General features: G+C 47.7%; 1 protein-coding gene across 2 annotated transcripts in view; it reads right to left on the bottom strand.

Annotated features, from left to right (window-relative positions):
* The window catches only part of LOC111853002 (uncharacterized), a 30,218-nt gene extending 2,782 nt beyond the window's left edge, over positions 1 to 27,436 (bottom strand). The window contains exons 1-2 of one of the 2 annotated variants that reach the window (XM_072716845.1): positions 27,307 to 27,436; positions 17,584 to 17,813 (exon numbers count right to left, since the gene is read on the bottom strand). In XM_072716845.1, coding sequence (XP_072572946.1) covers positions 17,584 to 17,775 — 192 coding nt within the window. In that variant the 5' untranslated portion in view covers positions 17,776 to 17,813; positions 27,307 to 27,436. Of the gene's footprint in view, positions 1 to 241; positions 5,232 to 17,583; positions 17,814 to 27,306 lie in introns of those variants that run through there. The other variant, XM_023829425.2, reaches the window with a different exon arrangement.
* Positions 27,437 to 27,721: the final 285 nt, after the last annotated feature.

The following is a 27,721-nucleotide window of genomic DNA, read 5'->3' as shown; positions in this document are numbered from 1 at the left end:
GCATAGCAGGCCAGGCTCAGGAAGGATCGAAAACAGGCTGAACAGGCAAGTCAAGCAGCATTAGAACAGGCAGGGCAGAAACTGGGAGAACAGGTGAGTGAGGGACCCTGTTGCCCCTTTAAGAGCCCTCAGGATCCACGTCCCACACAGCTCTGACCCCTTTATTGGCAAGGTGGGCTTCCCGAAATGGGTAAGTGGCTAGCGGCGGCTGCGCAATGGAGGCAATGCGGGCTTGGGGTACCTGCATACACGACGTTGCGGTGATCTCCGGAATGAACCCCGCCAAGTTCAGCTTTGGGAGGGGTTCCTCCCGACACGTCTCAGGTGGCTGAGGTGGCCCTGTCTCTGGGGGCACGGACGGCGGTTCTTTAACTGGGCTCTCCTATCAGTGCTGCACTAGCCACCTCATCGGCGAGGTGCACGTTCCCAGACTGAGACATCTCCTGGAGTAGGGGCTCACTCCGGCTGGCTAGTTCCAGCGCTCCGGGGTCTGACCGGACCACAGGCTGGTTTAGCCAGTACACCACCTCCTGAATCAAACCGATGCATTGCCGCTCCGCTTGCGGAGGTGAGTCTTCGGTGAGGTCTGTCATTCTGTTACAGCGAGTTCGGGACAAGCAGGCAAGCAAGCAACAAGAGCCATAGATGCGGGCAACCAGGGTTTATTATGGGACACAGACTTTACTCACAGGCAATGGCAATGACAGACCTAGGGAAACATACTTGAACGTGGACTGAAATACACAGGACAAGCCGGAAATAACATCAAACAGCTGGGATCAATCAGGGTTTCACACGAGGTAATGAGGGGGCGTGGCACACTGAAGGATCGTACGAGCAGATCTTTATCTTTATCTTTTCGGATATTCATTTGAGTTGAAGGAATTCTGGCAGTTGTAATTAAATGTATATGGGTTTGTGTTAGAATTCTTTTTAAAAGAATTTCATATGCACAGCGAAATGTAGCAAAGCCTCATTGTTTTGATATTTGGAAATTAAATGTATTGTAGCACTGGTGGGGCATGTCCCAGCAACAAGTAGCCCTTGTGTTGTTAATGTTAATGGTTACAGCTGTTGCTGTTGTAGGATCACACATGCACATATCACAGGGCCTAAATTCCAGGTGGCCTGAGACAAGGCCGAGCCTGGTACGAGAGGCACCAAAGGGGGGTTACACACATAAACACACACACACACACAGATAACAAGGGAGGCCAGCACTGCAACTTTTATTGCCCAAAGATTTAGGGACCTACAGACAAGCAGAGTGGACCTCAAGGACAGGGGTCCCTCGACTTGGCATACAACCCCCTCCCCAGACATCCTGCCTTGCATACCACTCACCGAACAGACCAACACCCTAAAGAAAGTTTAATTTAAGTTTGGCTTTTGTATACCCTGTATATTGATTTACTCACAACTACTAGCCTCAATATACAGATAGGTTATGTTTGTATGTGTCCTTAGACAAACTTAGTGTTTTGTGTGCCACCCTTATAACCATGTTCACGGAGTATCACCTATTTCACCCCTTTGCACTTGAACACTTATATAAAGTTGAATAAATAAATAGGTATAGCTACCATTGTATACATGTTCTCATGATATACCAGAAGAATCTGGAAATTAGTGTAACCAGTGTGTCCTAACTTTTAGAGAGTTAGATGTTTAACACCCCCCCCCCTTTTCTTCCTCCACATTCCTTGGTGGTCCTTATCTGATCTTGGTACCTTAGCAAGCTTTATTTGTTCTACCATGCTATATTAAAAGGAACTGAATTAAGGTGTCCATTTTGGAGAAGATCAATTAGAAAAAGCCACACCAACGAAGATATGTTGTGTCCAGATGTGCAACTTATATTGAAATTACCACAAACTAATGGCCAGGCCTATCTATGGATAAGATGTGCAGTTTGTAATATGAATATTTGATGTAATGTCTGCACAAAGTGTAACATCTGTTGAGGTGCAACCCAAAACACCTGTATCGTATACTGATGTGAATCAGTCACATACATAATGTAAGTAATTATTAATCAATTAATATAGATGGTATGAGGTGTAAACCTGTGAAGCTGGTATGGAATGTTTGGTGTCAAACTGATGGAAAATCACTCCTGATTCCAAATCTGGTCAGTGATTACCATAAAAGTGGATGTATCAAAATTTATAACAGCTTAATGAAAATCATCAGTAAAGGGAGAATCAGTCGGGCCATAAATCCCAAAAGGACTGATACAGACCCCCTCCCGAAAGCCCGCCAAATGGATGGCCAGCCATTGGGCCAGGATTCGAATTCCTGGTCATCCCTATTCATGAACTTTAGACCATAAAAACCTGGACCTCAGAACAAAGCAGCTCAGAGAACACCCAGCAGCCGTACAGAAAAGACCATCAGCCCGGGAGATGAGAAGCCCACCAGAAACCCTCCGGTGAAGGCCCAGCTGAACAGAGAACAGCACCCAAGACAAAGCTTCACCAGGAGAGAGAATCCAAAGGGGCTCCACTCCACTGCTTCAAATTCCACGCCTTCCTGAGTGCCATCGGCTCAGCAGCTCTGCCATCAACTGCCAAGACCCCCCCCCCCACTCTTCAACCAAGTAAACCAACTTCCTTTCATTCTAACAACTTAAGCTGTTCTGTTAACCTGCTATAAGACTTTAGGGTCGTGTTTCCACAAACTGTGCTTGCTTTGCAGAACAGTATTTCCCATTTAAGGTTACTCATTTAAATCCGGTCATTGCATTTTCATAATTACATTGTTTGTTTTATAAAAATTTACCTGAGCTAATAATTCCTACACCATCATTCAGGTGACGGAAGTTGAAACAGGATCACCAATATGCGACGAGGCATTGTTGACATCCCATTGTTTGGCACTCTGGGTGGCACAGTGACAGGATGGACCGGGAGGAGGCGCAGGGGCTGGCGCCTATCTTCTGGGGCAGCAAGGAGTGGTGAACCCTATGTCGAACAGGGTGCCAACGGCTGCTGCAGCTCCCAGCAGGGTGCCCAGGAGCCTCTTGGGTAGTTGATTGGTCTCAGCTTGGGTCACGGTCATTGAGTAACTGCTCCAACCTGTGGGTAGTGTCTGCGGCAGCATGATGCAGGGCATCCTGGGTCCATCGGACACCTGTCCCACTAGTTTGGGGTCTCTCGTGCAGGTAATGGCTCAGTTGACATCGTCCGACGAATACTCTCTCTGTGTGGGTACAACAGTTGGTAATCACGAGACCGGGCTGTCCCCAGAAGACGATGCTGGGCGGAGGTCCAGGGCACACCATGTCGGATTGGGGCCTCACCCCTCCTAGCCAGAGTAACGCTAGTAGCGGGGGCAGCATCATCCTAGTTAAAATAAATACCAGATTAGGAGTGAGGGGGTGAGTCGAGACTCTGAATGTTGTGCACACCGGTGCAAAGGGAACAGGGAGAAAGTATAGTGGGCAACAATTCTCGGCCAGAGAACAATTGCAAAGAAACAAACAGGACAAAGAAAAGTGCAAAACCGGATCCTCTTCAGTAATTTCCCGGGCACGCGTGAGCCACCCAAGGTCCTTACCAAAAACAACAAAAAAAAATAAAATGAAAAGCTATCAAAAGAAAGAAACAGATAAGTACAACAAAAACTGAAATGGTCACCCAGATATCAGTAGTCAAGCCCACCACCTTAATCTACCCTATCTGTGATCTTCTTTCCTCCCCTTTCTCTTTCGTCTTTCTCCTTGGGAGTTTGAGGAGATTTCAGACTGAAAAGAGGTCCTTCCTTTGGTTGGAATGTGGTTTATTCCAAGCTGCTGGCTTCGTCTTGAGCACTGTCCAGAGAAGACTGGTTGGTGGGTGTTTCAGGCTTTCTCTGGGCTTGGCATTTCTTGATTTGATTCCGATGAACCCACTTGAGGCATGTTTCTTGGGTGCCTTTGTTGGTTCGGATTCGGTAAGCCACAGGTGACAGTTTGTCCACAATCTCATGTGGTCCCGACCAGCGTGGTAGAAGCTTCCTGGGAAGTCTTTGTGCTGAGTTTGGTTGCACAAACCTATAGTAGCAGATTTTCTCTCCCACTTGGAGTTCATCTTGTGAGGTTTTCTGGTCATAGTAGGCTTTCCTGCCCTTTGCAGTTCTTTGCAGGTTTTGCTGGGCGAATGCAAAGGAAGTTCTCAAATGCTGGTGCAGGCTGTCCAGATATTGTTGTGTGGTGTAGGCTGTGATGAGATTGTTGTCACCAGGTTGGTAGAGCAGGTGGAGAGGGAGTGTCATTTGTCGTCCTGTCATCAGTTCGAAGGGGGACACTCCTGTGGACTTGTGGGGTGTGGCTCTGATTGCCATGAGCACCAGGGGCAATTTCACATCCCAATCTTTCTGATTGGATGCCACATATTTCTTGAGCATACCGACAACGGTTCGGTTGGTCCGTTCTACTTGGCCGGATGCCATAGGATGGTGGCTGATGTGGAACTGGCCTTTGATCCCCAACAGTTTCCAGATGTCCTGCATCACTTCGGCTGTGAAGTGGGTGCTTCGGTCTGAGTTGACTTTCAGTAGGAGGCCAATCCTGGAGAACACATGGTTCGTGAGCAGATATGCCGTTGTCTGGGCTGTGTCGTTGGCTGCCGGGAGGCATTCTACCCACTTAGTGAACTGACAGGTGACTGTGAGGAAGTATTTGTTTCCACGAGCTGATCTCGTCAGGGGTCCTACCCAGTTAATTTGTAGATCTGACCACGGAAAATTAATACCCCGTCGCTGCAGAGGGGCCTTGTGGTTTGGGTTTGCTGGTTGAAATTGGCAGCAGACCAGACATCCTTTCACATATTCTGTTACATCCTGTCGCATGTTAGGTCAGTAGGCTACTTGACTAAGTGCCTCGTAGGTTGTTTTAGCATTGCGGTGTCCTGCACAGGGTGCGTCGTGGGCGTACAGTAGCATGACCCCCCTTTGTGCCTGAGGGACCACGAGCCGCGGCGAAGTGTGGGCATCAGGGACATAAAGAAGTACGCCCTCAGCAAGACGAAGAGACGGTAAGATCATTATCAGGTGATGGAGTTCAGGAAGGGAGTCTTAGTCGGTTGCGGAGATTGAGTTAGCAGAGGGGTCGCGGAGGTGATCACAGACCTTGCTGAGCAAGGCATCAGTGGATTGGAGGGAGATGATGTCCGAGTCGGAAAGCTGAGGGGAAAGTCCCAGCAGTGAGGCCGCTGGCGGCGAGGCAGACGCTCGGCTGTGGTTGCGGGTGATGACCTGGACAGCATGGGTGGGTGGGGGGGAACGAAACTCCCACGGGTCACCATGTAGTGCCCCTACTTTTGCGAGTGCGTCCATGTGGTCATTGTATGCCTTATCAGGTTCTGGGAGTCTGGAATGACCGCGAACCTTCTTCCAGTAAATATGCATGTTTTGTGCAGTAATGAGAACATCACATGCCTGCAGGAGGTCTTGATGTTTGACAGACTTGTTTCCTGAAGTTTTCAAAGCCATTTTGTTTCCAGTAAGGGAGATGGCACATGAAGCTGAGACGTGCATAGTTGGAGTCTGTGCAGATCAGTAGGTCTTGTACTCCATGTTCGGAGTAGGCAATTAAGACTGCTGCCAGCTCTGCATACTGTGATGTGTGGAGACCAAGCTTGAACTGCTGTGGTGGGACGGGGTCTTCGTTGAGCCACAGAATGCCGGCTCCAGCTTTCAGGGTCCCCTGTTGGTTGAATGCGCACCCATCCACATAAACGGTGGTCATGTCTTGACAGATGTTCTCATCAAAGTAGTGGTGTTGAGAGGGTTCCATTGGGGTCGACGTGTCCAGAATGCTGGGTGTTGGTGGTCCTTCCTGAGAACAGCTTTGGCAAGTGGCCAGTCCCATGCTTAGGGGTAGCTTGTGGTTCTGGGCATACCGGATTTCGATGTCACGGCCTTGGAGTGCCATTAGACAGGTGGCTATCCGTGCATTGGTGACCACGCCATCCCTGATGCGCTGGCTGTTCAAGAATGTGACAGGTTGATGGCTTGTTTCAATGACTGTCTTCTGACCTCCAATGTAGTTGGAGAAATGCTTCATTGCCCAGACAGTGCAGAGCAGTGCTTTCTCATAATCAGAGTACTTGCGCTCTGATGCCAGAAGGGTTTTGCTGGCATATGCGACCACGCGTTTATCTTGGTCATAGATTTGATACAGTCCAGCACTAAGGCAGTGGTCTGAAAAGCCCGCTTCCAAATAGAACTCCTTGTCTGGGTTAGGGTAAGCTAGGCAAGGGGCCGAGCACAAAAGTCGCTTCAGCTCTTTTATGCTGTTTTCCTGTTCTGTGGTCCACTGGAATGGAGCATCCTTCTTCAAGACTGTAGTTAGCAGTCTGGCAGCATCGGCGTAGTTTTCAATGAACTGCCGAGAGTAGTTACAGACGCAGAGGAACTCTGTCAGGTTCGATGGTGCCTTAACCCTTGGGAGTCTGAAGGTGTTTTGGAGCCCTGAAGAGATTCTGACATGTCCTGATATTTGTGTATTTTTCAGTTACTTATAAAAATATAAATGTCTAAAGTTTGATAAGTTTGTATGTAGAGGTTTTACTTCAAAATGATGTGACAATCATCTCACTCATATTTACAGAAAACAATACATTCATTTAAATTTTCTAAGACACTTTTTGTTTAGAAAGGCCATATGGGTGGGAATGATCATGAATAATGCTGTAGTTCACACCAGAGAAGACAAAGACCTGCATAATGACCTGTATAATTACCCCTTTCAGTCAGGTATGGGACAGAGGAAAGTGCTACAAGAAAATAATTTGAGGACAGAAACATATTTCTTTGTTTGTGGTTTATTTAGCATGCATGCGATGTGAGGTGCTGGTGAAGGCAAGGGTGATGCAGACACATTCCTAAAAACAAATAAATAAAAAAATGTTAGCCTAAAAAAATGTTAGCATCTCAAACATTTACACCCGATATGTTTGTGCCAAATAACATTACCGATAGCAGTGTTATAAGTTAACCAAAACGGAGCCAAATATATATTAGCAACCATAATCTAAAGCTATCCAAAACGAGGTGAAATACATTAGAACATTTACAAACATCTGTAAACTCCATAAGGCATTAGCTTAGCCACCAGGAAATAACATGTTTGCTACATAAGGCAGCATGTTAGCAGAGTTATCTACATGCTACACTAAACTATGTAAATGGCATTGAAAGCCAATGTTTCACATACTGTAAGCTGACAAAAGCTAGCTGAAGTGAGGAAAATATTTACTAATATTAGTTTAATATTATCAGAATAAGAGTTATATACAGTAAGACTTAATAACTTACCCATTGTCATAGCAGCTTGCTGTGTGTGTGTTTTTAAGCCGGTGTCCGGGGGGCGTGGCCTTGTACGTATAGTGCCCGGACTGTTTTCTGTGTGAATGGCGTGTGGGCGTGTCCTGCCTCAGGTCATTAGCAGATAATGAAGTGCAACAGAAATTCTGTGCCTCTCCTTGGTTTCACATGGATTACATAAACTGAAAATATTTATTTTTCATTTAAATTGCTTTATTTAAAAGTAGACACTTTAAGCTTTCTATAGATATATTTCTCATGTCTGTCTGTGCAGTATTCGCGGAGTTTCAGTTCATTTTAGTGACGTGTTTCAAAAAGATTTTCACGGAGACTGAGACGGCTGAAAGCGCACCCTGTTTATTTTCTTTATTTTACAAAAGCACAATGTTTTGTGGATATTGTGAGTATACATGAATAAAAGTAGACCATTTACAGATTAAAATGATGTACTACACTTACGTGTATGATCAAACATGACGATGCATTTTAAGTTCTTTTCACGGTTACGAGAAAAAAATGCAAGTGTCCCCGCCGGCGGGTCCGCCGACTCCCAAGAGTTAATGGTCTGGATGGCTTGGGTACGGCTGTATTGGGGTTCAATACCATTTGGACCAACCAGTAGACCCATGTAGTTGACTTTGGTTTTACACCACTGGCCTTTGTGGATGGCGATTTTGGCACCCGCCTTCGCTAGTTGTTCCAGAACATGGTCGATTTCAGCTAGATGCTCTTCCATTGTGGTGCTTCTGATGAGGATGTCATCCACGTAGATGAGGTTGCCTCGAGCACGGGCATCAGGGCATGTATTGTTCAGGAAGATGTTTAATTCGGCCGGTGAATTAGCGTATCCAAAAGGGCAGCAGTTGAAAGTGTATTGTTTGTTGGCAAAAGTGAAAGCTAACTTATGTTGGTCCTCGGGGTGGACTGGGATAGTCCAGAATCCTGAAGCCACATCCATGGTTGAGAAGACTTTGGCGCCTCTGACTTTAGGTAGTTCCTGGTCCAGTTGCATCATGGGCCAACGGGACAGGGAAACTTGTTGGTTTTATTTGCGGTAGTCAATGGTGAGCCGCCATTTTCCATTTGACTTGAGAACTGGCCAGATGGAAGCCGAGTCAATGATGTCCTGTATGGGTTCATACGATGCAATGGGTATCTTGTATTGCTTTACAAAGGTCGGTGGGGCCCCTGGCCGGGTGGGAATGCGGACCATGTGGATGTCCGTCAGTCCACAATCCAGGGAGTCTTTGGCAAAGAAATCCTTGTACTTGTAAATGACTTGACGAAGCTTTTGTCGATCTTCCTCATTGTCGATAGCATCGGCTTCTGCAAGGATATGTTGCACTTCCGTCAAAACCGGAGTAGGGTTCCCCGAGTCCACTTGTGCAGGCCCCTCCTGCTTTCGGCATGCTAGGTGATTGTACTACGTCGGGCTGGGTGGTTATGGCATGGATTGTGAGATGTTGATCACCAGCAAGCTCGACGCGACACACAGCCTCTTTTGTCACCGGCACTGAGGAGACGATGGCGATGGCCTGAGTCGGTACTGTAAGCAGACAGTCTCTGTCCAGTTGGGCCGGCAGCAAATTGGTGGGGATCTGGCCGATCACTGGGAGAGTCAAATCAAAGTCGTAGAATTGTTGGCTGATGAGCCATCCCACTGTAGTCCTCTTGGGTATGGTGATGTCGGCTGCTGTGCAGTTATTGAACAGCACGTACGCCGTCCGGGATGTGACTTCCAGCAGCGGTGTGGCTTCCAGCGTTAACCCCATTTCCGTGGCTTGTGCGGATGGCTGGAAAAAGGCCAGGGAATGGTTTAACGTCTGGCCCCTTTTCATGGTTATGCGAATCGAGATGCTCTTTGTGTAGGCGGGGAGTGTCGTGGTGTGTTCAGTGGTCATGGCACATGCTTCTGGAATGGTTTGTCCAGAACACAGGTTGTCTAGGGTCACTTCAGGTGGGGGTGCCTGTCCCCTGAAGGAGGTCCAAAGGACGTTGTTGATTGTGTCCACTTGAACGGCTAACCTGACCAGGAGGTCTGCACCGATGTACACTGAATGTGGGAGGTCTGGGACGACCATGAAGTAGTGTTTCAGGGCTCACTTGTTCTAGACAAGGTCCAGGGCGCAGACGCCAGTAGCTGTAGTGGTGACTCCGGGTCCATGCTCAGTGGGAACCTTGAGGTTTTGCTGACATGAGGCACGGGAGGGTCACTACTCTTCAGCTCATCGTACAGCTTCTGGTTGATGGCTGATTTTTCCACCCTTATGGTCATCACCACATCGGTGACTTCCAAGCCTTGGAGCCGAATGCCTTTCCTGATCTTGGGACGGAAGGATCCCGGGCTAGGGTCCAGCCCGCACAGGAAGGAGTCATGACGCTGGCATGGGTCTCTTGTGTCACGACAGTGATTTCCAGTTGGGTATCCTCCATGGTGTGGAGTAAGGTCTGAGGAGGCAGCCAGGGTTTGACATTCCCGTGTGTCTGCGTCAGGTGTCCCCAGTGGCAGCGGTTCTCTGACTTGAGCCCAAATTTTCAACTTAAAAATGTAGCATATCGATATTGACGCTCAAAAATGTTTTATCTGGAAGCAGTCTACCAGATACTATACACCCACACATACACGTAGGTAGTCACACACTCGCATGCATAGACGCCCACTCAAACATACATGCACCCCCTCATCTTAACATCACACATGTATGCATTCATACACTCACATATACACATGCCTACTCAAGCTCACACAGATCTCCTCACCTTAATAGCACACATGGAGACATTCACACATTGACATTTGCACACACATGCATCCTGACACATTCACACTCATACACACACAGTCATTCACATACACACACATCCGTCCATTTTAACATTATATTGTACTCAGGGGGTCTAAGTTAGGACAGCATGAACTCATTACGCTTTGTGACTTGGAACGTGCGTGGTTTTGGCTCATTTGCTAAGAGACATAAAATCTTAGAATATCTAACAACATTACAGGCACTCAGACACAGAACTTGTACTGGGAGGGGACTTCAACTTAGTACTTAATCCAGAATCTGACAGACGTAGTACAGCAGCTAGTTACCGTACTTGCCAGTCATCTGAAACAGTAAAACAATATATGAATGATTTCGGCCTATGTGATGTATGTCGTACTTTTCACACCACGCTCAGAGAATACACGTTTTTCTCACCAGTCCATCATTCTTACTCCCGGATAGACTTTTTTCTTACCAGCAATACAGTCCTGAAAGATATATGTGACACACAAATTCACCCTATAACAATCAGTGACCATGCACCTGTCACTATGACGGTCACTGTAAAAGTTAGTGCACCACCTTTTAAACGGTGGAGACTGAATACATCATTACTGTTACGATCGCGGGCGAGCGGTGCAGGTAAGCAAGCGATCGGAGTCAGGAAATCAGGAACAAAGGGGATTTATTAGGAAAACAGGTCCGGGGAAGCACGATAGGCAACATTAAACATTAATGACGGATCTGGGGAAGACTGACTCAGACATGGACTAAATACAGAAGACAAGTCGAAATAACAAGGAACAGCTGGGCACGATTGGGAAAGCACACGTGGATAATGAGGGGGCGTTGGCACACATCGGGATCGAACGGAGCGGATCGTGACAGAACCCCCCCCCAAAGGCGCGCACACCGGGGAACAGGATCTGGAAGACAAAAGTAAAACATCAACGAGACACCGGAAACAGGACAGAGACACAGAACAGGAACAAGGACCAGAAAAACGACAAGACCTGACAGAGGACAGGGAACGCGGACAGGCAGACAAAGAAAGGAGACAGAGAGGGGACAGAAAATGGAGGAACAAAAGGGCCGGGAGTGAACACGGGAGACACAGAGGGACGAGTAGCAAAACCCGGAGGGACAAAGGGACCAGGAGGAGACGGAGGAGACACAGAGGGACGAGGAACCGAGACAGGAGGAACAAAGGGACGAGGAGACGGAACAAAGGGAGGAGGAAGAACAGGGAGAGCTCGAGGGAACCCAGGCGGGCGAGGGAAGGCAGCCGCAGGGGCTACAGGCGGAAGGGAGGCCGGAGCAGGAGAGGACCACACAGGGGATAAGGAGACAGACGTAGGGACCGACAAAGGAAACAAGGAGGGAGCAGGAGGGAACACCGGCGCAGGCAGGCAGGAGGAGGAAGCCGCAGCAGGTGGAGGCGCAGCCGGAGCCCGGGAAGGAGCCGTCCGATGCCCAGCCGAAGCGGGGGGGCCCGGAGGCGGCAGCCGAGCCGGAGCCGCAGGACCCGCAGGCAGCCACCGAGCCACGGCCAGGGGGCGCACGGGCGAGCCAGGGGTTAGGGCAGGTGGGACCAAAACCCGACGCCTGTGTCCCCGTCCCTTACGGGAAACGGACAGGCGGGGTCCTGGGGTCTGTCGACCTCGCTGAGGCAAGGGTAAGGGAGACAAGGGGGAGGTCGGCGCTGGGCGGACCGAAGTCAAGGCCTCTAAAGAGGCAACAGGCAGGGCAGCTGGAGCCGCAGGCGTGGCCGCAGGCAGGGCAGCCAGAGCCGCGGGCGTGGCCGCAGGCGGGGCAGCCAGAGCCGCGGGCAGGACAGCCAGAGCGGCGGCATCAGGCGGGGCCGCGGGCGCGGCTGGCTGGACAGGCAAGACGGGCAGGACCGGCGAGCAGGGCTGGCCGGACGAGACGGGCAGGTCAGGCGAGACGGGCTTGGGTGTGCGGCCAGCAGGAGGTGCCGCAGGCAGAGCAGGCACCTCGGCGGGCGTGGGTGCAGGCGGAGGCAGCGCCGGAACCGCAGACGCAGCCACAGGCACCACCAGCACGTGGCCAACAGGGGGCGCCGCCATCAGGCGGCCAGCAGGGAGCGCCTCCGTGGGCACCTCGGGTAAGCAGCCAGCTGTAGGCGGTGCTGCAGGCAGAGCGGCGACGGCAGTCGCGGGCGTGGCTGCAGTGCCGACAGGCGAGCCGGGCTGGACCGGTGAGACGGGCAGGGCCGGCGAGCGGTCCGCAGGGGCCGCCGTAAGCAGCGCGGCAGCATCAGCAGGGGGAGCTGCGGGCGTGGCTGCTGGTGAGCAGGACAGGACGGGCAGGTCAGGCGAGCAGGGCAGGACGGGCAGGTCAGGCGAGCAGGGCAGGACGGGCAGGTCGGTGGCTTCAGGCAGGGCCGCGGGCAGAGCGGCGACCTCAGGCAGGGCCGCAGGCTGGACAGGAACGGCAGCCTCAGGCGGGGCCGCGGGCAGGACAGGAAAGGCGGCCTCGGGCAGGGCAGCGGGCAGAGCGGGCGTGTGGCCATCAGCAGCCGCAGGGGGCGCTGCGGACGCAGCGGCGTCCTCGAGCGTGCGGCCAGCAGCTGCAGGGGGCGCTTCAGCAGACACCTGGGGCGTGAGTCCAGCAGGGGGCGCCCCGGCAGGCGCCTTGGGCTGAGCGGCAGCCAGAGCTGCAGGCGGTGCCGCAGGCAGAGCGGCCTCCTCGGGCGTGCGGCCAGCAGGGGGCGCCTCTGCGGGCACCTCGGGCGTGCAGCCAGCAGGGGACACAACCGCGGCCGCCTCAGGCAGTTCAGGTGCCGGCAGGATAGGCGAGACAGGCAGAACAGGCGTCGGCTGAACAGGCGAGACAGGCAGAACAGGCGCCGGCAGGACAGGCGAGACAGGCAGTGCCGCTGGCCAAGCGGCAGCAGCTGCATCAGCAGCAGCAGGCGGTGCCGCGGGCATAGCAGCGGCAGCAGCAGCAGGCGGTGCCGCGGGCAGAGCGGCGGCAGTAGCAGCTGGTGCTGCAGGCGGTGCCGCGGGCAGAGCGGCGTCAGCAGCAGCAGGCGGTGCCGCGGGCAGAGCGGCGGCAGTAGCAGCTGATGCTGCAGGCGGTGCTGCGGGCAGAGCGGCGGCAGCAGCAGCAGGCGGTGCCGCGGGCAGAGCGGCGACAGTAGCAGCTGGTGCTGCAGGCAAGTCCGGAGCAGGTTGTGCCGCGAGCAGAGCGGCAACGGCAGCAGCAGCAGCAGCAGGGACCACAGGCAGGGCAGGCGGGTCAGACAGAACAGGCGGGTCAAGCAGGACAGGCGGTGCCACTGGCAAAGCGGCGACAGCAGCAGCAGGCGGTGCCGCGGGCAGAGCGGCGGCAGCAGCAGCTGGTGCTGCAGGCGGTGCCGCAGGCAGAGCGGCGGCAGCTGCAGCAGGCGATGCAGCTGGAGCTGTAGGCAGGACAGGAACAGATGGGTCCACGGGCAAAGCGGCGGACGCTGCAGCAGGCAGGACAGGCGGGTCAAGCAGAGCTGCTGGCAGGATGGCAGCAGCAGCAGCAGGCAGTGCCGCGGGCAGAGCGGCGGCAGCTGCAGCAGGCAGGACAGGCGGGTCAAGCAGAGCTGCTGGCAGGATGGCAGCAGCAGGCGGTGCCGCGGGCAGAGCGGCGGCATCAGCAGCAGGCGGTGCCGCGGGTAGAGCGGCGGCATCAGCAGCTGCGGGCAGATCGGCGGCGGCAGCAGGCAACGCAGCCGCGGGCACGTCCGGAGCAGGCAGGTCCGCAATAGGCGCCAGGATCGGCGCCGGGCGTGCGGGCGCTGCCCCTTTAAGAGCCTTGGGGATCCGGGGAATTGCATCCCAGACGGCCCTGATCCCCTCACATTCCAGGTAGCCACCCTGGAATATAGAGGCTGCCGGTGACGGCAGCTGCGCAGCTGCAGTGATCCCCGCTGAGGTCTGCGTCGGGAGGGACTCCTCCCGATAATCAGCGAGGAGAGAGGCAAACCGGAGAGAGCAAGCCCCCAGGGAGACGGTCGGGGTTTCCTCCAGTCCTCTCCCCTTGCGCCTCTTCTTTTTCCTCCGGCTTTGGTTGGGTGGTTGCGACGGGGTTGCCAGAGAGAGGGTGAGCGGCTGGAGCCGCCTCTCCGTCACCCCGTCGACGAGCTGCCGGAGGTTTTCACGCACAGCCGCTATGGTGTGCGCGTTCCCGGACGGCGACATCTCACTCAAGAGGGTCCCGCTCCGGCTGGCTAAATCCCGCAGTTCGGGGTCCTCTTGGACCTCCGGCAGGTTCAGCCAGTATATGACCTCCTGGAGCAGATCGAGGCGTTGGTCCTCGATCCGTGGAGGCTTGTTGTGGAGATCCGTCATTCTGTTTCGATCGCGGGCGAGCGGTGCAGGTAAGCAAGCGATCGGAGCCAGGAAATCAGGAACAAAGGGGATTTATTAGGAAAACAGGTCCGGGGAAGCACGATAGGCAACATTAAACATTAATGACAGATCTGGGGAAGACTGACTCAGACATGGACTAAATACAGAAGACAAGTCGAAATAACAAGGAACAGCTGGGCACGATTGGGAAAGCACACGTGGATAATGAGGGGGCGTGGCACACATCGGGATCGAACGGAGCGGATCGTGACAATTACTAACGGACTCAGAGTTTCTAGAAGTTATTAAAAAAGATTGGACAACATTTATTGAAACAAATGACGTGCCAGGTACCTCTGCGGGCATTCTCTGGGACACAGCAAAGGCTGTAATACGAGGCAGAATAATTTCATATTCAGTACATAAAAAGAAGAAGGAAAAAGCGCTCGAAACAGAAAATTAAAACTTTGGAATGAGCACATGTTGCCTCCCAAGAAAAACACCTTCTCAATGAGCTGAGAAAAAGTAAAATGAAATTGCAAGAATTAAGAGACAAAAAAACTCAGTTTTACATACGGAGATTACGCTTGGACAATTTTGAACATAGTAATAAATCAAGTAAATTTTTAGCAAACCAACTAAAAAAGAATAAAGAGAAAGTAGCTATCTCTTCAGTTACAGACCCCAATGGGAAGGCAACTCAAAGCCTAGGAGAGATAAATAGGATATTTAGGGACTTCTATAAAAAATTATACTCACCTAATATTAATCCAACCAATTCTGAAATAGAAGAGTTCTTAAACAACATCGACCTACCAAAATTAAATAATGAACAAATAACGGCATTAGAGTTACCTCTCTCAATAGTGGAACTTCTCGATGCACTACAATGTATGCCTAACGGGAAAGCCCCAGGTCCAGATGGATTTCCAGCAGAATTCTACAAAACATTTTGGCCTCTGCTAGCACCACTATTCCATAGAATGGTTATAGAAATTAAAGAAACTGGCAGCATCCCTCCAAATATGTCACGCCCTGCTCCGTCCGCTCCCGATGTGTGCCACGCCCCCTCATTATCCACGTGTGCTTCCCCGATCGTGCCCAGCTGTTCCTTGTTATTGTGGCTTGTCTTCTGTATTTAGTCCGCGTCTGAGTACGTTACCCCAGATCCGTCATTAATGTTTGTTGAAGTTTACTGTCGTGTTTCCCCGGTCCTGCTTCCAGAATAAAACCCCGTTTGCCTGCATCCTCGGCTTTGCTCGCTTGCTTCCCGGCTCACTCGCTTGCTCGATCACAACAAAATATGAATTGTGCAGACATTAACCTGCTCCTCAAACCTGACAAAGACCCTGCTCTCCCCTCTAGCTATCGACCAATATCACTTATAAATGCAGACCTTAAAATCATCAGCAAGGCACTGGCTAGTAGAATTGAAATAGTGACACCTTATATAATACATCCAGATCAAACGGGTTTCATTAAAGGCAGACAGTCCACTAACAACATGAGGAGACTAATTGGCGTAATAGACTACTGCAACATTCAAAATAAGGAAGCCATAATCATCTCATTGGATGCAGAAAAGGCTTTTGACAGGGTCAACTGGAAATTTCTAATGGCAACCTTACTAAAATTTGGATTTCGCGAGAACTTCGTAACCTGGATTAAAATTTTATACAGTTCATCTAAAGCCTGCGTAAAAACGATCAAATCTCCCCAAGCTTCACTCTCAGAAGGGGCACTAGGCAAGGTTGTCCACTTTCTCCATCACTATTTGCTATATTTATTGAACCATTGGCAGCAGCAATTCGGAATAATAATAATATCAAAGGTATTCAAACAGCAAGTATAACCCATAAAAAAAGTCTTTATGCAGATGATGTATTACTTTTTCTTCAAAATACACAGGGTTCCCTCACGGACACGATAAGATAAGATCATAGATAAGTTCTCCTCCATATCAGATTACTCTATTAATTGGAACAAGTCGACTACTCTTCCAATATCTTGTGACTACCAGTCCAATCCAACTATCCCATTTCAATCTGGGAACATTAGATATCTGGGTATTAACATTTCTGCCAAGCTGTCAGATCTGACGTGATTAAATTACAGTCCGCTGCTTAAAAAGATAGAAGATGACCTTGCACGGTGGAACAACCTACCCACATCACTTCTGGGAAGAGTAGCAACAATCAAAATGATGATCCTACCAAAAATTAACTACATGTTCTCAATGGTTCTGAGTCATGGACTTGGTTTAAATCACTGGACTCCTTAATTTCAAAATATCTATGGAAATCCAAACCACCACGAATAAGTTTAAAAACTTTACAGAAACCCAAAAACTGTGGGGGTTTGGAGCTTCCCAATTTCTACAACTACTTTCTTGCCAATAGATTGATATCCTAAAATGGACTACGCAAAATAACTTAGACCATAACTGGCTGGATATTGAGCAAACTTTCTGTAATGATATTCTAGTCCAGGACCTGCCATTTATCAGTCATATACTTAAACGGCATTGCTGTTTTAAGAGCATCAACATCAGCACATCGCTGACAACCTGGTGGGAATTTCTTAGAATGAACCAAACTTCATTGGTCCCATGCAAACTGACACCCATCTGGAACAACCCTGATATCCTGTTAAATAAAAAAGTGATAAACTTCCTGGCTTGGCATAATAATGGAATCAAGCGCCTTGAACATATAATCCAAGACAATCGCATGATATCATTTGACAAAATAGCAGAAACTTACAACATTGAGAAAAACAAATACTTAGAATATCTTCAACTTAAATCAATAATACATAATAGATGGTGCCGTAAGCAATTAGATCTGGAGCTTTCACCTAAAATAGCAAACTTCTTAATAACTCCAACTAAAAAACTACTGTCTAGGATTTACGTGCATCTAGCAGAATCTGATACAATGCTCTCACTCCCTACCCACAAATGGGAAAGGGATTTACTCATCAATCCAGGCACTAATTTCTGGAGGCAAATTTGCTTGAATACCTTCCGAATGAATCAGAACTCCAACCTGCAGCGATCAATATCATTATTATTATTACTTTTTAGGGTATGTTATAGATATAGAATTGAAATATACATGTATAAGGGTACGATCACGTGTGTGTATGCTATATATATATATTACCGATTTGTCGGTATCGATGTCCTCCTCAAGCTGGTCAGCTCCTTTGGACCTTGTGAGATCGGCCTGACTGGGCAGGAAGTCAGAAGTCACTACATCCAGCCAGGTACCCAAATCCTTCCATTGGTCAAGGGGGCTTTCTCTGTGGGTAATGGTGACTCGGTCAACTGGAGGGTGATCGCAGAAATCTGTCATACTCAGGCTGGGTGTTGCCAAGGTGGGTGGCTTGACACCTAAATCAAATAAAACCAACAAAATAAAATAAAGTATAACTGGGGCCTGTCAATGGGTAACTGGAAGGGTGTAGTGAACCATGGGAATAGTTACCCACAACAAAATAAACAAACAAAAATTGTTCCCTGGGAGAAGTTGTTGCAGGTTAGAACAGTGTGAGTTATTCTAGGGCCTGAGAGATGCCCTAGTAAGGGGGAAAGGATAAAACCTTATCCTGGAAATTGTGGGTCTATGACCAGGGGCGCCGCCAGGGGGGGAAAGGTTAGAACGATTCTAGGGGCCCAGCACTGACATGGGGCCCTGTTAGGGGCTTTACCTTTTCGCAAAAAGGGGGGGGGGGGGCAAAATTCTAATCTTTCATGGGGCCCAAGATTTCTGGCGGCGCCCCTGTCTATGACTACTGACAGTGTCAGAAGACAACAGGAGAAGTTGGGAACAGGAAATGAGAAATAACAGCTTCAAAAGCAATGGGACTGCATTCAAACGTAGCTTGCTGTTGCAGATCAGATTACCCCTGAGTTTGGCTCTGTTGTACAACTCCGCTTTGACCAGAAGGGGGACCACTAGCAGGTTCTGCTTTATTTGTCCCTATATGAGGTGTTGCGGTGTTAAGCTAGTCATGCAGTGGGAGAGGTTTGAATGCTGTCAGGTGTCCCTCCTGAACAGGGCACGTCCCACAACTCCCAGCCAAGCAGTCCCGAGTCCAGCTCCCACTCCCCCGATCCCCAGCAATGTCAACTTGGAAGGGGGTGTTCTGTACGCACAACTGAGACAACCCAGGTGGGGCTCCGCTTATCGGCTGCACTACCTGAGACCTGACTCAACCAAGGCTGGCAAAATAGCCTTCAGGTGTCACCCACCCTAGTGGGAGTCCAAGCTAGGGCCGTTCTCAGAACTCACCCTAGACAAGGTCCTGCTCAAAAGTTATAATGACCGCCTGAGGTACCTGTCAGCCTTGCCCTTAATGAGTCAGCGGGTGCAGCCGGGCTGGCGCGCTTTTGGGCGTCCAATTGCTGAGAACTCCCCTTCGGTTCTGACAAACTGTACGATCGTAAGCAGTGACAGCAGAGCTACAGGCAAGCTCAACCAACAGAGAGCGAATGGTAAGCACCCAGCACAGGAAAAGCTCAACCGATCACGTCCAAAACCTCAACGACTCCCTGATGTGATTGTATATGTAACTGGTTTACTGTTATTAATAATGGTTGAACTTCTATGCAAGTCTCCTTGTTGGGGGAGAGGGAGTGAATGAAAGCATAAAATGAAATAAAACCTAAAATAAATCAAAAAGGTAAAACAGAAATCAAACCAAATTAATTGTTTCTTATTGTTTAATTGTAAACATCAATTAGTTATGCAGCAATAACCTAATTAGATGTTAATGTGTTGTGATCTAATTGATTTGGTCTGTGAAGTTGATTCCTACTTTCAGGCAAGAACCTGTGTGTCCAATTATGTATGTTGGTATTACCGGTGTTGACCTCTAGAGACCCAACTCAGATGCTGTTATACTACTACGCCTGACCACTAGAGGCGCAATTTTGAAATGACGTGGAAGTTCTATGCCTGACCACTAGAGGCTTAATGGGGCGTTGCTCTCTTTATGGGGGGTCCCCGGCAAATGAGCCTAAGGGGTGGGGTCACTGGTGACCCAGGAGAAACAAATGGTGTCAGGCAGGCCTTCAGGACTTTGACCTTTCAGTAGTTAGAGTGGGGTTCGCTGACTGCACTCGTAACCAAGGAGATAGCTAGGCGGTTGCCGATGCTAGATGAGTGACAGACACTTTTAATGTATGCCCACGCCGCTTGCGGCTAACTTCTGCATCTTGCGCAGTTTAAAACCCCTTAAAACAATTGCTGAACTTGCTTTGTCTAAAGCAGGCACACACTTACGAGTAAGATCCTGATAGGTAGCTAAGCTATCGGTCTTATCTCAGGGAGTCCAAGTGCAACAGAATTCAGGTTAGAACCTCGTAACAAGAATCCCTGTTCGCTAATAGAGAGATCTCTGCCAGGGTATATAGAAACGGAGAAAATCGTCCGAATCGATCCTGGAAACAACGCGCTATCCCTGAGAATCTCGTCAGATATATGGTTTAAGTTTATTGCAGTTTAAAACGAAAGAAAACTAAAATAAAATAACCGAAAATAAAACAAAAGAAAATAACTACTAATAATAGAAATAAAAATAATAAGCCTGTATAATCCCGCTTAAATGCCCTCGGACTGCCGTGAGTGCAATTAATCATCAACCTTTGCAAACAGTTCACAGTAGCGCTTATTCAACTGCACGTTCGGTCATAAAAAGTTTAAATTGTGTGCTCACAATAAGTTTAAACCTTGTGCCCGCGTCCTACACCAATTATGTAGGAATTATTAGCTCAGGTAATTTTTAATATCTCCACCAATATGTTTGAATTAATTAAAGTTTAATTAATTATTATTTAATGCTGATTATTAACCAATTGTTATGCCGAATGGTCGGCTCCTCCAAACTCGATTGCGGTATCCCCGTGAGTCTGTTAATGTGAGACTTAAATGGGACTCACTAATTACCAGTATCACTTAGTAACCTGGGTTAGAAGGCTCGTCCATCGAGCTGCATCACCAGGTAATATAAACGATTGGTAGCGAAGCTCCCCTCACGGCCGATGAGAGAGAGTCTCGCGATATTTCAGGCGAGTTTGAGGTTTCAGAGCGTGTAGCAAGATCGCACAGAGGCAGGGACTATTGTGAGCACTCAATGAACGGAGGCAGAAGTTGTGTAAAAGACATGCATTTATTCCTAGCTAACACTACAACTAACATACTGTAAGACAGACATTACACCTAACACAAACAACAAACACGAAATAATGGAATGGGAACAAACAATGTAATTATGGAAATGCAATGACCGGATTTAAATGAGTAACCTTAAAAGGAAATACTGTTCTGCAAAGCAAGCCCCGTTTGATAGAAACACGAAACACACCAAACATGCCATACCAGCTTCACAGGTTTACACCTCATACCATCTATATTAATTGATTAATAATTACTTACATTATGTATGTGACTGATTCACATCAGTATACGATACAGGTGTTTTGGGTTGCACCTCAACAGATGTTACACTTTGTGCAGACATTACATCAAATATTCATATTACAAACAGCACATCTTATCCATAGATAGGCGTGGCCGTTAGTTTGTGGTAATATCAATATAAGTTGCACATCTGGACACAACATATCTTGATTGTTGTGGCTTATCCCAATTGATCTTCTCCAGAATGGATAAGGTACACCTTAATTCAGTTCTTTTAACATAGCATGTTAGAACAAAGAAACTTGGTAATGGTCCACCAAGATCAGATAAGGACCACAAAGGAGTGTTGGAAGAGAAGGGGGGTTGTTAAACATAGAAAGAAGACTCTCTAAAATTTAGGACACATTGGTTACACTAATTTCCAGATTCTTCTGGTATACCATGACCAAGTGACAGACTGTATCAAAGGTTGTGATTGATTATTTTAGGGCCTGCTCTGATCTTGTGTGTGTGTCCTGGAGAACTGTTGATCTTATCAATTCTCAGGTCCTCAGCCAATCAAATTGCTTTAGGAGGAATGTGACAATTCCTTTGTTGTACCAGGTGATAAGATCCTCCACTTTGGTGGGTTTAGTCTTATTTTCTATATTTCTCTTATGTGAAAACATGCCGCTTTAAGGTTGAGAGTATTGTGCTCGTCGTACTGTGACCATTCAAACGAGACCAAACATGGGTGTATGTGTCCCTAATGTTAGTCTGGGGTAATACCTCCTGTGTTGGTGTGAGTTAGCGAGTGTAGGATGCATCTGTGTCTTGACGCAGCCAGGCCTTGTTGCTGGAATTTGGCTGCGGGGTTCTGGCCGCCCAGTGGGGGTGAGGTGTCCCTTTTGATGTGGTGATCGGGTGATTTGGGTCCAGTCTTGTCGGAGCAGTCTTCCCAAAAGGACTGATACAGACCCTCTTCCTGAAAGCCCGCCAAATGGATGGCCAGCCATTGGGCCAGGAGTCGAATTCCTGGTCATCCCTATTCATGAACTTTAGACCATAAAACCCTGGCACCTCAGAACAAAGGTACGCAGATCAACCATCAGCAGGGCAGAACGACCATCAGCAGTGCAGAACGACCATCAGCAGGGCAGAACGACCATCAGCAGGGCAGAACAACCATCAACAGCACAAGAAAGACCATCAGCCCGAAGAGGCGCAGAAAAAGACCATCAGCCCGGGAGAAGAGAAGCCCACAAGAAGTCCTCCGGTGAAGGCCCAGCTGAACAAAGAACAGCACCCAAGACAAAGCTTCACCAGGAGAGAGAATCCAAAGGGGCTCCACTCCAATTCTCCAAACGCCGCACCTTCCTGAGTGCCATCAGCTCAACAGCTCTGCCATCTACTGCCAAGACCCCCCCCCCCCCCCCCCCCACTCTTCAACCAAGTAAACCAACTTCTTCTTATTCTAACAACTTAAGCTGTTCTGTTAACCTGCTATAAGACTTTAGGGTCGTGTTTCCACAAACTGTGCTTGCTTTGCAGAACAGTATTTCCCTTTTAAGGTTACTCATTTAAATCCGGTCATTGCATTTTCATAATTACATTGTTTGTTTTTATTCCGTTATTTCGTGTTTGTTGTTTGTGTTAGGTGTAATGTCTGTCTTATGTTAGTTGTAGTCTTAGCTAGGAATAAATGCATGTCTTTTACACAACTTCTGCCTCCGTTCATTGAGTGCTCACAATAGTCCCTGCCTCTGTGTGATCTTGTTACACGCTCTGAAACCTCAAACTCGCCTGAAACATCGCGAGACTCTCTCTCATCGGCCGTGAGAGGAGCTTCTCTACCAATCGTTTATATTACCTGGTGACGCAGCTCAGTGAACGAGCCTTCTAACCCAGGTTACTAAGTGAAACTGGTAATTAGTGAGTCCCATTTAAGTCTCACATTAACAGACTCACGGGGATACCGCAATCGAGTTTGGAGGAGCCGACCATTCGGCATAACAAGTGGTTAATAATCAGCATTAAATCATAATTAATTAAACTTTAATTAATTCAAACATATTGGTGGAGATATAAAAATTTACCTAAGCTAATAATTCCTACACTGTAGCGGATTGGCTCCTTCCTATGGTGTCTGATGTCACTCCTTTCAAAGAGCGTATTATGAGACTCCTTGGGTGTAATATCCGATTGTGGTGAGTGATCTCTTGTTGAGGGAGACATTTTACTCCCAACTTTGATCAGAAGTTGAAGGGTGCCCACGAGGTGACTGGTCATAGGTGACTTCAGTTCGACCACTGGCACTGACAGGGCTGGCTATGAGGATTGTATTGGTCACCATGGGTCTGGAGACCGGGCTGAAAGTGGCTCCATGTTCCTTGACTTTGCGAAAGGTCAGGGGCTGCGGGTCACTGGATCCGGGTTCCAATGCCCTGAGCTGCATCATTGTACTTGGCACTACAATACTGGTGGTTCAGCAAAGGAGATTGATCACATCCTTGTGAGCAGATGCCTGAAGCTCCTGCAGAGCTGCAGGGTCTACAGAAGTCCCCAGATCTCAATGGGGAAAAAAAATTACGCTTCATATCTATTAGAGTTGAGCCGGATACTCGGCTGAAACGAGTATCCGGTACGGATAAAGCACTTTTGACGAGTACGAGTATCATACGAGTAATACAAGTCAATATCTGTGCTCGGATTGAATAAAAATTCTCATTGGGTAGCTGACTGTGTCTGCGTTCTGTGATAGACTAGTCACAGCGCCCCTCCCCTACACACATACAGATTTATTGTGTTGCTGTGTCCCGTTCTGCTCACTCACACACAGAACACTGAGAAGAGAAGAGAACAGCGCTCTCTCTCTCTGTCGCTCCCTCAGTCACTCAGGATCGCGGGTTTTTTTCCGTTAACGTTTAGGGTTTCTTCAGCTTCAGGTTTGTTTGTAGAATGCGACTCGCGTCTCTGCCTGTCGGAGTTTTTTTTTTCTTTTTTAAACCGTCAGCTGGCTCTAGCCAGTTTTTTTTTACTTCACGCACTGAGTGTCTGACACTTTCTTGCTGTATTTTATAAAAAAAAATAAAGGTAGTTGTGGTATAATTAATATTACAAATTAAGCTACACACACAAACACACACACACACACACACACTCCCCCCCCCCCCCTCTCTTTCTCTCTCTCTCTGTCTCTCTCTTACTCACTCACTCACTCACACACACTCACACATACCTGGTGTGGAAATAAAAAAAATAAAAAAGAACCAAAAAAAAAGAAATCACACTGATCATAAAAAAATTAAAAGTTAAAAAAAGAAAGTTATGTTGAGATGAAAACTCTTGTTCATTACATTTTACTTCATAATTGCAACCGCATGTGTTGTATTCATTGTTGCAAAACTTGTTCTGTATATAGTTCGTTTGTTATCGTGATCAAAACCACTGATCTGAAGCTCAATGCTGATGCTGTCATGTAAATAGTTTTCTAATCAGCAATAAATATAACAATTTCTGATCAACCCATATCAATTGCATGCTTAAAATAACATACCGGTTAAAGCCCCACCCATTTAAAGACAACCCGACCCACTTCCAGGTCAAACCCCACCCACTTCCGGGTTAGGCCCCGCCCATTCCGAGTACAGATACAGATACAGATAATTCATATGGTTAACAGATACGGATACAGATACAGATAATGCTGTACTCGCTCATCCCTAATATCTATATTGATATGAACTGGGCAATGTATTTGCAACGGAAGGATACCACATTGTTTGATGGAAATTTAATGGAATTAAAAATGATTAACCTGCAGAGGGTGGATTTCAAAGCCACCCCAAAAATCAAAGTGAAAAAATTATGTGGCAGGCTAGTCTATTTTGCCAGAATTTCATTGCTGCAACTCAAAATCGTACTCTGTAGTTTGTATGGCCCCATGTGCCTGTATTCATGCCTGACAATGTCGGGGCACGCTCCTAATGAGACAATAGATGGTGTCCTAGGGGATCTCCTCCCAGATCTGGACCAGGGCATCACTGAGCTCCTGGACAGTCTGAGGTGTAAACTGGCGGTGTCGAAACATAATGTCCCAGGGGTGTTCTATTGGATTTAGGTCAGGCAAATGTGGGGGCCAGTCAATGGTATCAATCTCTTCATCCTCCAGGAACTGCATGCACACTCTCGCCACATGAGGAGGACCAGGAGGACCCCAGGACCCACCGCACCAGTGTAGGGTCTGACAGTGGGTCCAAGGATTTCATCCCGATAGGGATGCAACGATTATAGATTTTGGTTGTATGATTATAGTCTGAGGAATAATCACGGTTTCACGGTTATCACGATTATTATGCATTCATTAATTTCAAAACAGTATTAGTTAAGAAAATCACATGAAAACTCCTTATATTTTAAGTGTTATTTATTGCTGCTCAATAACCAAATAATACAGGACAAATTCATTCATACATAATCATTTTAATAATTTGTAATAATTCTTCTAACACATCGTTTGTTTACGTTTGTCACGTCTGGTCTGTCTCGGTCCAGCCCCCAAAGGAGTTCGTCGCCTGAATTCTAACCAAGCAGCCCTGGACACAAGGACGTGTACGTGTGTGTGTGTGTATGTGATCCTCTCTGGCTTAGCAGCCGGCTGAGTGCAGCTGCTCGTTAGCAGGTTGCTAGGCAAGGGAGGACAAGTCCACCTGTGATTAGTTTAGGTTAAAGAATCCTCGTTAAAGAGATCATTGTTCCTGTTGTGTGATTGGATGGTTACGTGTCTGTGTCTCCTTAAAGCCCCACTGGTCCAGAGTTAGGGTTACCACTTTTTATACAAAAAAATAAGGGACGCATACTGCAGCGGGGGCCACATCCCCTATTTTCTTTACATGAGCATTATGTTGTTTATTAATGTATTAAATGTAATGTTTCATGTAATAAATTAATGCTTATGTGTCTGACTTAACCTTAACAAATCATAATATTACATTGGAATGTGATCCACTTACATTGTATTTACAAATTACAATTTGTGACCCAGTGTGTGAAAACCAGGCCAAATCTAATTCTGAGATAAAGTTTGATTTTAGCCATAATTCATTTCACTGTGATTTCAGTTGTTGACATGGTTTTACTCAGTTAATATTAAATACATATATTTTTATTATTTTCACATACTGTTCTTTATTTCATGTAGAAAACAGTAAATTACAAAAAAAAATTACTCCAGCTAGGTTTTCACAGACTGGGTCACATTTTTAACATTATTTAGCAATTATTTATTTATTTATTTATTTATGTATTATTATACTGTCATTACCATGTCTGCTTCGGGAGAGACTTGGGGTACTAAGAACTGTCTGACTGTGCTTTGATTTTTGTGAGCTCTGTCATTGCGGGAATGCTGCTCTCCGGAGGCATGTTGTTGCACGTCTGACAGACCACCATGAGCCACAGAGAACGCTCTCCGACAAATTGTGCAGTTGGCTTGATAACAATTTCCGCTAACACTCTGCAGCCAAGTATTTGTTTCCTCCCACTCTCTGCGGCATTTTTGCAGCCGCTTGCGTTTAAGCTCTGAAACTTTAAGACGCGGGGGGTTACCTGGAGAAGCATCTGCCATTTTTTCAATATTACTCTCTGCCAACACTTTGCAGACCCTACTTAAAAGACCCGCCCTCCTCACTGGACAGTTAAAAAGACCAATCAAACTAATGATGACATCAAGTATTACCCAATCAAAAGTAGGAAAGGAGGCATCTTCATAAAATGCGTGTGGGATGATTTGCATGAGACGCTGCTTTAAAAAAAAATGATAAAAAAATACGGGACAAAACCCGTCCCGTATTGATTCAAAACGGGACGCGCAATTTCATTCTCAAATACGGGACGATTCCGTATTTTAAAGGACGGGTGGCAACCCTATCCAGAGTATCAGTGTGTGGACACCAATAGTATTCTCTAAGTTCTTGCTATGTGTGTGTGGGGTTCGTATGTCTTTAGTTTCTGGTTCTGCTCATGTCTGTAGGTGTGCTGAGCTTGTTTAGGAATCATTTATGTTTAAACCTTCATTGTTCAAGGTATATTGAAGTCTCATGGTTAGGTTGTATGCTAAGCTAAGTGCTATGCTAAGCTACCTATCATGCTATGTGCGCAAGCTCTGTGTTATGCTATGTGCTAAGCTAATGCTAAGCTACGTGTTCAGTTCCTTACTTAAGTGAGGTTTTGTTAGTATTCTGATTGAAACGAAGTGTATGTGAAAAGCTCCTTCAGCCTTATTTTCAGTGATTTATTAAAGAAGTTATTTTTACAAGAAGTTTCCTGCAAGCCGTCCTCCCTCTACACCCCGACATGACAACGTTGCACTGAAAGCCGTGCACAACTCTCACCGCTACAGTGTTGATTCATTAATATTTAATTCCCTACCAACGTATTTCATTCACATAATTTGTCGAGGAATTTAACTTAGTTATGCATTACCTTTACTTGAGCGTGCAAAGCTGGATGGTGATCCCGCAGGTGCTGCATCAAATTACATGTGTTGGATCTTCTAGCAGCAACCTTTTTACGGCACGTTTTGCAAGATGGTGATCCGTCATCTTCAATGACGCCCTGGTCATTCTTTTTGTATCCAAAATGATCCCAAACTGCTGTTGGAGTACGATGCTCCACCGGGTCCGGATGAGAAGAGATCACACAGGGAGACTCTCAGTGTTACTTTTATTAATACTCCTTTATTCAGTAATGCATTCTATTGTTAATGCCTCTTATTGCTTTAATGCGAGCCGGCTCGGGAACAGACTGCTTACACACCCCCAGTGTGTCAGCTCAGCGTGTTCTGGCCAGTAAAGCTGTACTGTGTGTTATATACCTGCATTGTGCTTAGTTACTTCCT

The sequence above is a fragment of the Paramormyrops kingsleyae genome, chromosome 1, assembly GCF_048594095.1.
Source record: "Paramormyrops kingsleyae isolate MSU_618 chromosome 1, PKINGS_0.4, whole genome shotgun sequence".
NCBI classification, from domain to species: domain Eukaryota; kingdom Metazoa; phylum Chordata; class Actinopteri; order Osteoglossiformes; family Mormyridae; genus Paramormyrops; species Paramormyrops kingsleyae.
The sequence above is the reverse complement of the archived record's forward strand: the minus strand, read 5'-3'. Positions and strand labels throughout refer to the sequence as shown.